This window comes from Octopus sinensis, linkage group LG3 (assembly GCF_006345805.1).
Source record: "Octopus sinensis linkage group LG3, ASM634580v1, whole genome shotgun sequence".
NCBI classification, from domain to species: Eukaryota; Metazoa; Mollusca; class Cephalopoda; order Octopoda; family Octopodidae; genus Octopus; species Octopus sinensis.
Window position 1 is genome coordinate 13,604,468 of NC_042999.1, and position 12,607 is coordinate 13,617,074.

Genomic DNA, 12,607 nt, shown 5'->3' on the forward strand with positions numbered 1-12,607 from the left:
TTTCAGAAGAAGAGCGTAGGCTCGAAATGTAAAAAAACTTTTTCTATTCCTGAGCGTTATACTAATACATCTGCTTCTTTTGTACACCACTTGTCTTCGTCTTCTGTTTTTTTTCGTAAACTCTCCTTCATTACTAATCTTTACCCTGATAGTGAGTACTCTTATTTGTAATGGTTAGTACAAAATGAAAATATATGTATACACAGGCGGGAGTGCTGAAAAGTTCCTGGCTTCAGGTAAAAGAATATACAGGAGGATCAGTTAATTATGATTTTATTCAACATATTCCCCTCTCAGATTTACACACTTATTGCAGCAGACAGACAGATAAATAAATAAATGGATGAAAAAGTTCAAAATTGAAAATTGGGAGAGAGGGTGAAATTTGAATAATAATAAGAATTAATGAAAGAAAGTAAGAACCATTTACCTTTGTGTTTAGAATCATAATACACTGGTCAAAATGGTGATGTTCTAATGTAGAGGTAGAATAGAGCTGGGCCAAAGGCGTCATGGCTCTAGAGAAAATAAAAAAAAGATACAAAAATAAAAAGAAAAAAATTGTAGATTTAAAATCATTTTAGACACAGGAGACCCATTGGTCATCCACCCTTCAAACCCGCTCAATTTTTATAGTTGCAGTGCGCCTCCTCATTCCCCTTATTGTCTGCTCTTCAAACAATCTTATCAAATGCTCCACCACTTACCCATGTACACATGAAAACCTTGGAACTAGGAACCCTCACTGATGATGGAATTGGTAATTACCAATATCTTCTATTAGGGATCTTCCTCAATTCTTCCTCTCTGGAGATGGAATATTCCTTACTTCTTTTATTTGTTTCAGTCATTTGACTGTGGCCATGCTGGAGCACCACCTTTAGTTGAGCAAATCGAGCCCAGGGCTTATTCTTTGTAAGCTTAGTACTTATTCTATCGGTCTCATTTGCTGAACTGCTAAGTTACAAGGACATAAACACGAACAAGCACAGACACACAAACACACACACACACATATATATATATATATACATACATATATACATACATACATATATATGACGGGCTTCCTTCAGTTTCCATCTACCAAATCCACTCACAAGGTTTTGGTCGGCCCAAGACTATACTAGAAGACACTTGCTCAAGGTGCCATGCAGTGGGACTGAACCCAGAACCATGTGGTTGGTAAGCAAGCCACTAAACACACAGCCACTCCTGTGCCTATTATATGGAAAGCTTATCTTTGTTTGCTGAGAAATGCACTATACATACAGGTGTTCTAGAAACAGTTGTAAGAGACAATTTGCACACCTTCTTACTCTTTTCTTTATATAATACATTCAGCTCCAACAACTTAATTGTAACAACCTTACAATTATGTTACAATTGTGTTTTACCTTTTAGCATTCAGATTACTCTGTCAAATGAAATACATTTTCACTCAAATTGTTTTGAATAAACTCTTTTGATACCAACCCGGCTGAAACCAGCTCTGGCTCTGAGTATAAATATCTTGTTTTCATAAGTTTTGAATTAAAATCTTCCACCAAACCTTAGTTACAATTTATGTTCCGAACACTAACTTAACACTTTTGTTACCGTATCTATTTTTATATGTTTTGTGTTTCTTGCAATTAATTTTGAATATAACAAAGAATTTAGTAAAATAACTTAGTCATCAATCAGCTAGTGTTAGGAACATAAATTGTGACTAAGGTTTGGTGGAAAATTTTAATTCAAAACTTATGAAAACAAGACATTTGTACTCAGAGCCAGAGCCAGTTTCAGCCAGGTTGGTAATGAAAGGGTGAATGATGGCTAAGTTATTTTACTAAATTCTTTGTTATATTTAAAATTAATTGAAAGAAACACAGAGCATCTCAAAAGAAATATGGTAACAAAAGGGTTAAATTTGGAGAGAAAGAGAGAATAAGGTGAGCCTTCACCTTTTTGATACCAACCCAGCTGAAACCACCTCTGGCTCTGTAGTACAAATGTCTTGATTTCAAAAGTTCTGAATTAAAATCTTCCATCAAACCTTAGGCACAATTTATGTTCCTAACACAAACGTAATGATAACTAAGTTACTAAATTCTTTGTTATATTTAAAGAAATTGAAAGAAATACAGAGCATCCCAAAATAAATACAGTAATGAAAGGGTTAATCAACCATTGTCTTACAGCTTTGAGATTTCAATGATGTGATTGTTTATTTATCGAATGTCAATGTAGGTTAGATATGAGAGACAAGATATGGCTAAACATTCGAGCGAGGTCATTGCCAGTGCTGCTGGACTGACTCCTGTGCAGGTGGCATGTTAAAAAACACCTTTTTTGAGCGTGGCCGTTGCCAATACCGCTTGACTGGCCCTCGTGCCGGTGGCACTTTAAAAGCACCCACTACACTCTCGGAGTGGTTGGCGTTAGGAAGGGCATCCAGCTGTAGAATCTCTGCCAGATCAAGATTGGAGCCTGGCGCAGCCATCTGGTTCACCAGTCCTCAGTCAAATCGTCCAACCCATGCTAACATGATAAGCGGACGTTAAACGATGATGATGATGATGATAATAGGGTTGATGACAATGGTGATGATAATGATGGTGCCCTTGTGACAAATAAAGAAATTATCATCATTATTATTGCCTGTACCGCCTGACTGGCCCCCGTGCCAGTGACACGTAAAAGCACCCACTACACTCTTGGAGTGGTTGGCGTCAGGAAGGGCATCCAGTCCTCAGTCAAATCATCCAACCCATGCTAGCATGGAAAGCAGATGTTAAACGATGATGATGATGATGATGACGATGATGAATATCTGGGCCCCGGATATAGTCAGTTTAAACACTAAAGGGTTAAATTATAAATTCCATGCTTTAAACTGATACCAATTGTTTGTCTGCTCATTCATTCTGTCTTTCTGCTATACATATATGTTTCTTTATTACCCACAAGGGGCTAAAGATAGAGGGGACAAACAAGGACAGACAAACGAATTAAGTTGATTACATCAACCCCAGTGCGTAACTGGTGCTTAATTTATCGACCCCGAGAGAATGAAAGGTAAAGTCGATCTCGGCGGAATTTGAACTCCGAATGTAATGGCAGACGAAATACGGCTACGCATTTCGCCCGGCGTGCTAACGATTCTGCCAGCTTGCTGCCTTCTTTCTGCTGTACATATACCCACTCACTGATAATAATCTCGTAGCCATTCATTGCTAGACAGCTACAACACCACTTTTTTGGTATAAGTTGCAGTTCAAGTTGGGAGTTTTAAGTAGCAACCCAAGCTGAGCACTTATTTTATCTGCCTATTACGTTACGTCATTAGATGCAACTTTATCCGTATCCCTGTATCGTGTGTTTTATTGCTTTACAACAGAAGAACCGTTTAAGAGTTTTGTGGATGAGCCGAGTGTAGGAGATAAAAAGATAGGATGTCATGGCTGGAATGCCTTCAATCATATTTCTGACTGGGAGCTAAACAACAACAGAACCTAATGTCATAACACCGCCTGGCTGATCACTATCATCATCGTCATCATCATCGTCGTTGTCGTCATCATCATCGTCATCATCATGCCGTGTATTCCTTATTGTTTCAGTTCAGTTTAGGTATCAATGACTCTAATCACATCAGTATTAATTACACAGATATAAGATTCATTGCCAGGGTGTTATTAACAAGATGTGACAGGCAGACAGCACTAATGGCTGTGAGGGCGCAACAATAGACTTGATGATGATGATGATGATTATGGTGGTGATGACTATGGTGGGGATGATGATGATAGTGCTGTGCTGTTGGTAGAGGTGGTGGTGATGATGATGATGACGATAGTAGAGGTGGTGGTGGTGATGAAGGTGATGGTGGTGGTGATGAAGGTGATGGTAGAGGTGTTGGTAGAGGTGGTGATGGTGATGATGGTGATGGTAGAGATGATGATGATGATGATGATGGTAGAGGTGATGGTGGTGGTGATGATGATGATGATGGTAGAGGTGTTGGTAGAGGTGGTGGTGGTGATGATGGTGATGGTAGAGATGATGATGATGATGATGATGGTAGAGGTGATGGTGGTGGTGATGATGATGACGACGGTAGAGGTGTTGGTAGAGGTGGTGGTGGTGATGATGGTGATGGTAGAGATGATGATGATGATGATGATGGTAGAGGTGGTGGTGGTGGTGATGATGGTGATGGTAGAGGTGGTGATGGTAATGATGATGATGATGGTAGAGGTGGTGGTGGTGGTGATGATGGTGATGGTAGAGGTGGTGATGGTAATGATGATGATGATGGTAGAGGTGGTGATGGTAATGATGATGATGATGGTAGAGGTGGTGGTGGTGGTGATGATGATGGTGATGGTAGAGGTGGTGATGGTAATGATGATGATGATGGTAGAGGTGGTGATGGTGGTGATGATGGTGATGGTAGAGGTGGTGATGGTAATGATGATGATGATGGTAGAGGTGGTGGTGGTGGTGATGATGGTGATGGTAGAGGTGGTGATGGTAGATGATGATGATGGTAGAGGTGGTGGTGGTGGGGATGATGGTGATGGTAGAGGTGGTGATGGTAATGATGATGATGATGGTAGAGGTGGTGGTGGTGGTGATGATGGTGATGGTAGAGGTGGTGATGGTAATGATGATGATGATGGTAGAGGTGGTGGTGGTGGTGATGATGGTGATGGTAGAGGTGGTGGTGGTGGTGATGATGGTGATGGTAGAGGTGGTGGTGGTGGTGATGATGATGATGGTAGAGGTGGTGATGGTAATGATGATGATGATGGTAGAGGTGGTGGTGGTGGTGATGATGATGATGATGGTAGAGGTGGTGATGGTAATGATGATGATGATGGTAGAGGTGGTGGTGGTGGTGATGATCGTGATGGTAGAGGTGGTGAGGTAATGATGATGATGATGGTAGAGGTGGTGGTGGTGGTGATGATGGTGATGGTAGAGTGTGGTGGTGGTGATGATGGTGATGGTAGAGGTGGTGATGGTATGATGATGATGATGGTAGAGGTGGTGGTGGTGGGGATGATGGTGATGGTAGAGGTGGTGGTGGTGGTGATGATGGTGATGGTAGAGGTGGTGATGGTAATGATGATGATGATGGTAGAGGTGGTGATGGTGGTGATGATGGTGATGTAGAGGGGTGATGGTATGATGATGATGATGGTAGAGGTGGTGATGGTGGTGATGATGGTGATGGTAGAGGTGGTGATGGTAATGATGATGATGATGGTAGGTGTGGTGGTGTGTGATGATGATGACGACGGTAGAGGTGTTGGGTAGGGGGTGGTGGTGATGATGGTGATGGTAGAGATGATGATGATGATGATGATGGTAGAGGTGGTGGTGGGGTGATGATGGTGATGGTAGAGTGGTGGTGATGGTAATGATGATGATGATGGTAGAGGTGGTGGTGGTGATGATGGTGATGGTAGAGGTGGTGATGGTAATGATGATGATGATGGTAGAGTGGTGATGGTGGTGATGATGGTGATGGTAGAGGTGGTGATGGTAATGATGATGATGGTAGAGGTGGTGGTGGTGGTGATGATGGTGATGGTAGAGGTGGTGGTGGTGGTGATGATGATGATGATGGTAGAGGTGGTGATGGTAATGATGATGATGATGGTAGAGGTGGTGGTGGTGGTGATGATGGTGATGGTAGAGGTGGTGATGGTAATGATGATGATGATGGTAGAGGTGGTGATGGTGGTGATGATGGTGATGGTAGAGGTGGTGATGGTAATGATGATGATGGTAGAGGTGGTGGTGGTGGTGATGATGGTGATGGTAGAGGTGGTGATGGTAATGATGATGATGATGGTAGAGGTGGTGGTGGTGGTGATGATGGTGATGGTAGAGGTGGTGATGGTAATGATGATGATGATGGTAGAGGTGGTGGTGGTGGTGATGATGGTGATGGTAGAGGTTGATGGTATGATGATGATGATGGTAGAGTTGGTGGTGGTGGTGATGATGGTGATGGTAGAGGTGGTGGTGGTGGTGATGATGGTGATGGTAGAGGTGGTGGTGGTGGTGATGATGGTGATGGTAGAGGTGGTGGTGGTGGTGATGATGGTGATGGTAGAGGTGGTGATGGTAATGATGATGATGATGGTAGAGGTGGTGGTGGTGGTGATGATGATGAATGGTAGAGGTGGTGATGGTAATGATGATGATGATGGGAAGGTGGTGGGGGGGGTGATGATGGTGATGGTAGAGGTGGTGATGGTAATGATGATGATGATGGTAGAGTGGTGGTGGTGGTGATGATGGTGATGGTAGAGGTGGTGATGTGGTGATGATGGTGATGGTAGAGGTGGTGATGGTAATGATGATGATGATGGGAGAGGTGGTGGTGGTGGGGATGATGGTGATGGTAGAGGTGGTGGTGGTGGTGATGATGGTGATGGTAAGAGGTGGTGGGGTAATGATGATGATGATGGTAGAGGTGGTGAGGTGGTGATGATGGTGATGGTAGAGGTGGTGATGGTATGATGATGATGATGGTAAGGTGGTGATGGTGGTGATGATGGTGATGGTAGAGGTGGTGATGGTAATGATGATGATGATGTAGAGGTGGTGGTGGTGATGATGGTGATGGTAGAGGGGTGATGGTAATGATGATGATGATGGTAGATGGTGGTGGTGGTGATGATGATGATGATGGTAGAGGTGGTGATGGTAATGATGATGATGATGGTAGAGGTGGTGTGGTGGTGATGATGGTGATGGTAGAGGTGGTGATGGTAATGATGATGATGATGGTAGAGGTGGTGATGTGGTGATGATGGTGATGGTAGAGGTGGTGATGGTATGATGATGATGATGGTAGAGGTGTGGTGGTGGTGATGATGGTGATGGTAGAGGGGGATGGTAATGATGATGATGATGGTAGAGAGGTGTGTGTGGTGATGATGGTGATGGTAGAGGTGGTGATGGTATGATGATGATGATGGTAGAGGTGGTGGTGGTGGTGATGATGGTGATGGTAGAGGTGGTGATGGTAATGATGATGATGAGGTAGAGGTGGTGGTGGTGGTGATGATGGTGATGGTAGATTGGGTGGTGGTGATGATGGTATGGTAGAGGTGGTGATGGTAATGATGATGATGATGGTAGAGGTGGTGGTGGTGGTGATGATGGTGATGGTAGAGGTGGTGATGGTAATGATGATGATGATGGTAGAGGTGGTGGTGGTGGTGATGATGGTGATGGTAGAGGTGGTGATGGTAATGATGATGATGATGGTAGAGGTGGTGGTGGTGTGTGATGATCGTGATGGTAGAGGTGGTGATGGTAATGATGATGATGATGGTAGAGGTGGTGGTGGTGGTGATGATGGTGATGGTAGAGGTGGTGTGTGGTGTGATGGTGATGGTAGAGGTGGTGATGGTAATGATGGGGATGGTAGAGGTGGTGGTGGTGGTGATGATGATGGTGATGGTAGAGGTGGTGATGGATGATGATGATGATGGTAGAGGTGGTGGTGGTGGTGATGATGGTGATGGTAGAGGTGGTGGTGGTGGTGATGAGGATGATGGTGAGTAGGTGGTGGTGATGGTATGATGATGATGATGGTAGAGGTGGTGGTGGGTGATGATGGTGATGGTAGGGTGGTGATGGTAATGATGATGATGATGGTAGAGGTGGTGGTGGTGGTGTGTGATGGTGATGGTAGAGGTGGTGATGGTAATGATGATGATGATGGTAGAGGTGGTGGTGGTGGTGATGATGGTGATGGTAGAGGTGGTGGTGGTAATGATGATGATGATGGTAGAGGTGGTGGTGGTGATGATGATGATGGTAGAGGTGGTGGTGGTGGTGATGATGGTGATGGTAGAGGTGGTGATGGTAATGATGATGATGATGGTGAGAGGTGGTGGGGTGGTGAGGTGGTGATGGTGATGATGGGATGGTAGATGGTGATGATGATGATGATGGTAGAGGTGTGGTGGTGGTGATGATGGTGATGGTAGAGGTGGTGGTGGTGGTGATGATGGTGATGGTAGAGGTGGTGATGGTAATGATGATGATGATGGTAGAGGTGGTGGTGGTGGTGATGATGGTGATGGTAGAGGTGGTGATGGTAATGATGATGATGATGGTAGAGGTGGTGGTGGTGGTGATGATCGTGATGGTAGAGGTGGTGATGGTAATGATGATGATGATGGTAGAGGTGGTGGTGGTGGTGATGATGGTGATGGTAGAGGTGGTGGTGGTGGTGATGATGGTGATGGTAGAGGTGGTGATGGTAATGATGATGATGATGGTAGAGGTGGTGGTGGTGGTGATGATGGTGATGGTAGAGGTGGTGATGGTAATGATGATGATGATGGTAGAGGTGGTGGTGGTGGTGATGATGGTGATGGTAGAGGTGGTGATGGTAATGATGATGATGATGGTAGAGGTGGTGGTGGTGGTGATGATGGTGATGGTAGAGGTGGTGATGGTAATGATGATGATGATGTGGTAGAAGTGGTGGTGGTGGTGATGATGGTGATGGTAGAGGTGGTGATGGTAATGATGATGATGATGGTAGAGGTGGTGGTGTGGTAATGATGATGATGATGGTAGAGGTGGTGGTGGTGGTGATGATGGTGATGGTAGAGGTGGTGATGGTAATGATGATGATGATGGTAGAGGTGGTGGTGGTGGTGATGATGGTGATGGTAGAGGTGGTGATGGTAATGATGATGATGATGGTAGAGGTGGTGGTGGTGGTGATGATGGTGATGGTAGAGGTGGTGATGGTAATGATGATGATGATGGTAGAAGTGGTGGTGGTGGTGATGATGGTGATGGTAGAGGTGGTGATGGTAATGATGATGATGATGGTAGAGGTGGTGGTGGTGGTGATGATGATGATGATGGTAGAGGTGGTGATGGTAATGATGATGATGATGGTAGAGGTGGTGATGGTAATGATGATGATGATGGTAGAGGTGGTGGTGGTGGTGATGATGGTGATGGGAGATGATGATGATGATGATAGAGGTGATGGTGGTGGTGATGATGATGATGATGGTAGAGGTGTTGGTAGAGGTGGTGATGGTAATGATGATGATGATAGTAGAGGTGATGGTGGTGGTGATGATGATGATGAAGCCACCTGTTAGCCATAGTGGTGATGAGGAAGGGGAAGATGACAATGGTGAAATAACAATACCTGCTGCAAAAGATAACTGACACCAAAGACATCGTCACGGCTGAGTGAACAAACTTTATGCAAACCAAAATGAAAACCTGTTCTGTCCATTTTTTCTATCTGTCATCTTTTACTTGTGTAGGTGACAAAAGTGTGGTCATGCTGGGGCACTGCTTTGAATAACTTTTAGCTGAATGACTCAGCCCGAGTATTTGTCTTTTATTATTATTATTATTATTATTATTATTATTAAAGCCAGGTACTTATTCTATCGATCGCTTTTTGCCAAACTGTAAAGTTACAGGGAGGTAAACACACCAACACTGGTTGCCAAGTGGTGATGGGAGACAAACACAGACACAATGACACACACACATAGGTGTGTGTACATTATATATATATTATATATATATATATATTATATATATATATATAATATATATATGTATGTATGTATGTATATATATATATATATGTGTATGTGTGTGTGTGCATATATATATATATAAACATAGTTAATCCAAACAAGAAAACACAGAAAAAAACACAGCAACGCGAGGATGTGGAACAATTAAAATATTATTTGACGCTCAGGAAAGAAGGGAAGGAGGGTTTAACGTTTCGAGCGGAGCTCTTCATCGGAAACAAAGGAGAAGGAAAGATCCCGAGAAGGGAAGACAGAGGAAAAAAATTTTTTTGCTGGTGGTGCTCATATATATTTAACTCCAAGAAAGTTAGACCACCTATTCATCTCCTCCATTTTCTTATTGCTATATATATATATATATATATGATGGGCTTCTTTCAGTTTCCATCTACTGAATCCACTCTCAAGGCTTTAGTCATTTTGCCAATAAACACACACACTATTTATTTGATCTTCACATAAGCTTTATTATTATTGAGTGAGAGAGAAATGCATACCATCAAAGTGACACTAGGGTACACATGTACAAAGCCCAATAAATCCATCATGACTACCTGTTTGATAAGGGTACACTGGGCACATGCATCGCAACCATATGTGCATGACATGGGGACCTCATATCAAGATAAACAGTGCTTGACCTTGCAGGTGCGACCCAGGTAGAATTTTCCTGCTCAATAAGTCCCTAAATAAGGATGGTTTAAGGATGTTGAATGAAACACCCGTATTTCCAGAGGTGAATTATTCAAACCCCAAAGAATTCCTCTTAACATATGGCCATAATGCTCCCCCACTGTTTCTGCTAGTAATCTGAGATATACATATCTATTGCTTTACTACCCACAAGGCGCTAGACACAGAGGGGACAAACAAAGACAGACAAACGGATTAAGTCGATTATATCGACACCAGTGCGTTACTGATACTTAATTTATCAACCCCGAAAGGATGACAAGCAAAGTCGACCTCGGCGGAATTTGAACTTAGAACATAGCGGCAGACGAAATACTGCTAAGCATTTCGCCCAGCGTGCTTCTGAGATATACATATCGTCAGCCACTAAGGGAAATGCTTAACTGATTATGGTCAAACAACTGACAAGCATATCTGTGGTATTGAGCAGAATATTGGCTGCAGCTCACCTTTTATACCATGCTGGCAAGGGTTGGATGTTTTGACCAGGGCTGGTAAGCTGGAAGGCTGCACCAGACTCCAGTCTGATTTGGCATGGTTTTCTACAGCTGGATGCCTTTCTGAAAGTCAACCACTCTGAGAGTGTGCTAGGTGCTTTTAGGTGCCACTGACACAGGTGCCATTTGTGTGACACCAGCATCTGCCATGATTGTGATTTTTCTCAGCTATATATGGTCTTCTTCTCAAGCGTGACACAATGCCAAAGGTCTTGGTCATTGCTTCCATGATTCTTTTGAATTAATCATGCATTATCTTCTAGCCTTGAGATTTCAATGTTAAAGGGTTAAACATTTGTATAAGTAGCTTGCTCACGAACCACATGGTTCCGGGTTCAGTCCCACTGCATGGCACCATGGGCAAGTGTCTTCTACCATAGCCTTGGGCCAACCAAAGCCTTGTGAGTGGATTTGGTAGACGAAAACTGAAAGAAGCCCATTGTATAAATGTATATGTGTGCGTGTGTGTGTGTATGTTTGTCCCCTCCACCCCAACATCGCTTGACAATCGATGCTGATGTGTTTGTGTCCCCGTAACTTAGCATTTCGGCAAAAGTGACCGATAGAATAAGTACTAGGCTAACAAAAGAATAAGTCCTGGGGTCGATTTGCTCGACTAAAGGCGTGCTCCAGCATGGCCACAGTCATATGAGTGAAACAAGTAAAAGAGTAAAAGAGTTGTCAGAGAATTGTGTTTCTTAAAGTTTTCAGAAACACAAAGCAAAATGCCTCTGGTTGGTCAGACTGTCCTGCATGTTTGTGTATGGGGTAGAAAGGGCTCCTTAGCCGTAGTGAAGGCAATCTATCTAGGGAGATAACCTTACAATAAATCACTGGGTCCGTAGCTTAGAAATACTGGGTTGACGTCCAGCGGGAACAGCTTTGTTTCATGGAGGAGGAAAGATCTTCTTTAGTACTTGGTTGTACAATGCTTTCCAATGTGTGTAGTAGTGGCGCGCGCACACATTATTAGCCATTTGAAAAGACTATGAAAGTCTCGACCACAGTCGAACAATGATGAATGATGATGATGGCTCATAAACTCAGAGTGAAGTATCAAAATAATTAGATTTCTTTCATGCCTTTGTTTCTTTTTTTTTTTTGTTTTTTTCCTATTAATATACACAGATGTCGTTACTGTAAGTTGATGTTGATTAATGAATTCTTGTTGGCAGGTAGAACATGCAAGCATTGTTTCTGTAAGATATCGAGTTTACTGTTTAAGAGTTTAAACAAGTGTCACTGGGGAACAGTTTGTAACTTAAAACTCATACAAGACGGGGTTGAGTTTGTGATGAAGACACTTTTTAAGTGACCCTGTCTAATGTGGTTCAAACAAGTACCTCCACAAAGAGAGGACAATTCTGTCAGTGAAGCATACAAGGGCAGTGCTTTAACCCTGCTAAGCCGTGTTCCCACTATAGTGAGAAGAGCTTCAATGTCACCTCTGACAGATTCACACTGAAATGGTAATGAATAGCATATATAGAAAAAGAAGCTAACATACTAAAATTAGACAAGGGGTCACTTGTGTTTATGACTCATTGTTAACCCTTTAGCATTTAAACCCGCCATATCCGGCCAAAAGTATTCTGCCTGTTTTATGTTCAAACTAGCCCTATCTGATCTCTCACACCAACCCTACAATATTGTTTTAAAAATTAACAGCTACCTCATCAAAATCTCATAACTACAAGATAATGCATGATTAGTTCAAAACAATGTATATAAAAAAGCATTAATTTTGGCAGAATAATGCGAACACTAAAGGGTTAATGATGTCCCCCATGGCTTTTTTTTTACTTCTGTTTTAGATTG

At 42.8% G+C, this 12,607-nt stretch overlaps 1 protein-coding gene across 3 annotated transcripts in view; it reads right to left on the reverse strand.

Annotated features, from left to right (window-relative positions):
* Positions 1 to 12,607, reverse strand: part of LOC115209104 (dual 3',5'-cyclic-AMP and -GMP phosphodiesterase 11) — a 296,047-nt gene that overhangs the window by 23,984 nt on the left and 259,456 nt on the right. For all 3 annotated transcript variants that reach the window (XM_036500862.1, XM_029777231.2, XM_036500863.1), the window contains one exon: positions 431 to 518. In XM_036500862.1, coding sequence (XP_036356755.1) covers positions 431 to 518 — 88 coding nt within the window. The remainder of the gene's footprint in view (positions 1 to 430; positions 519 to 12,607) is intronic.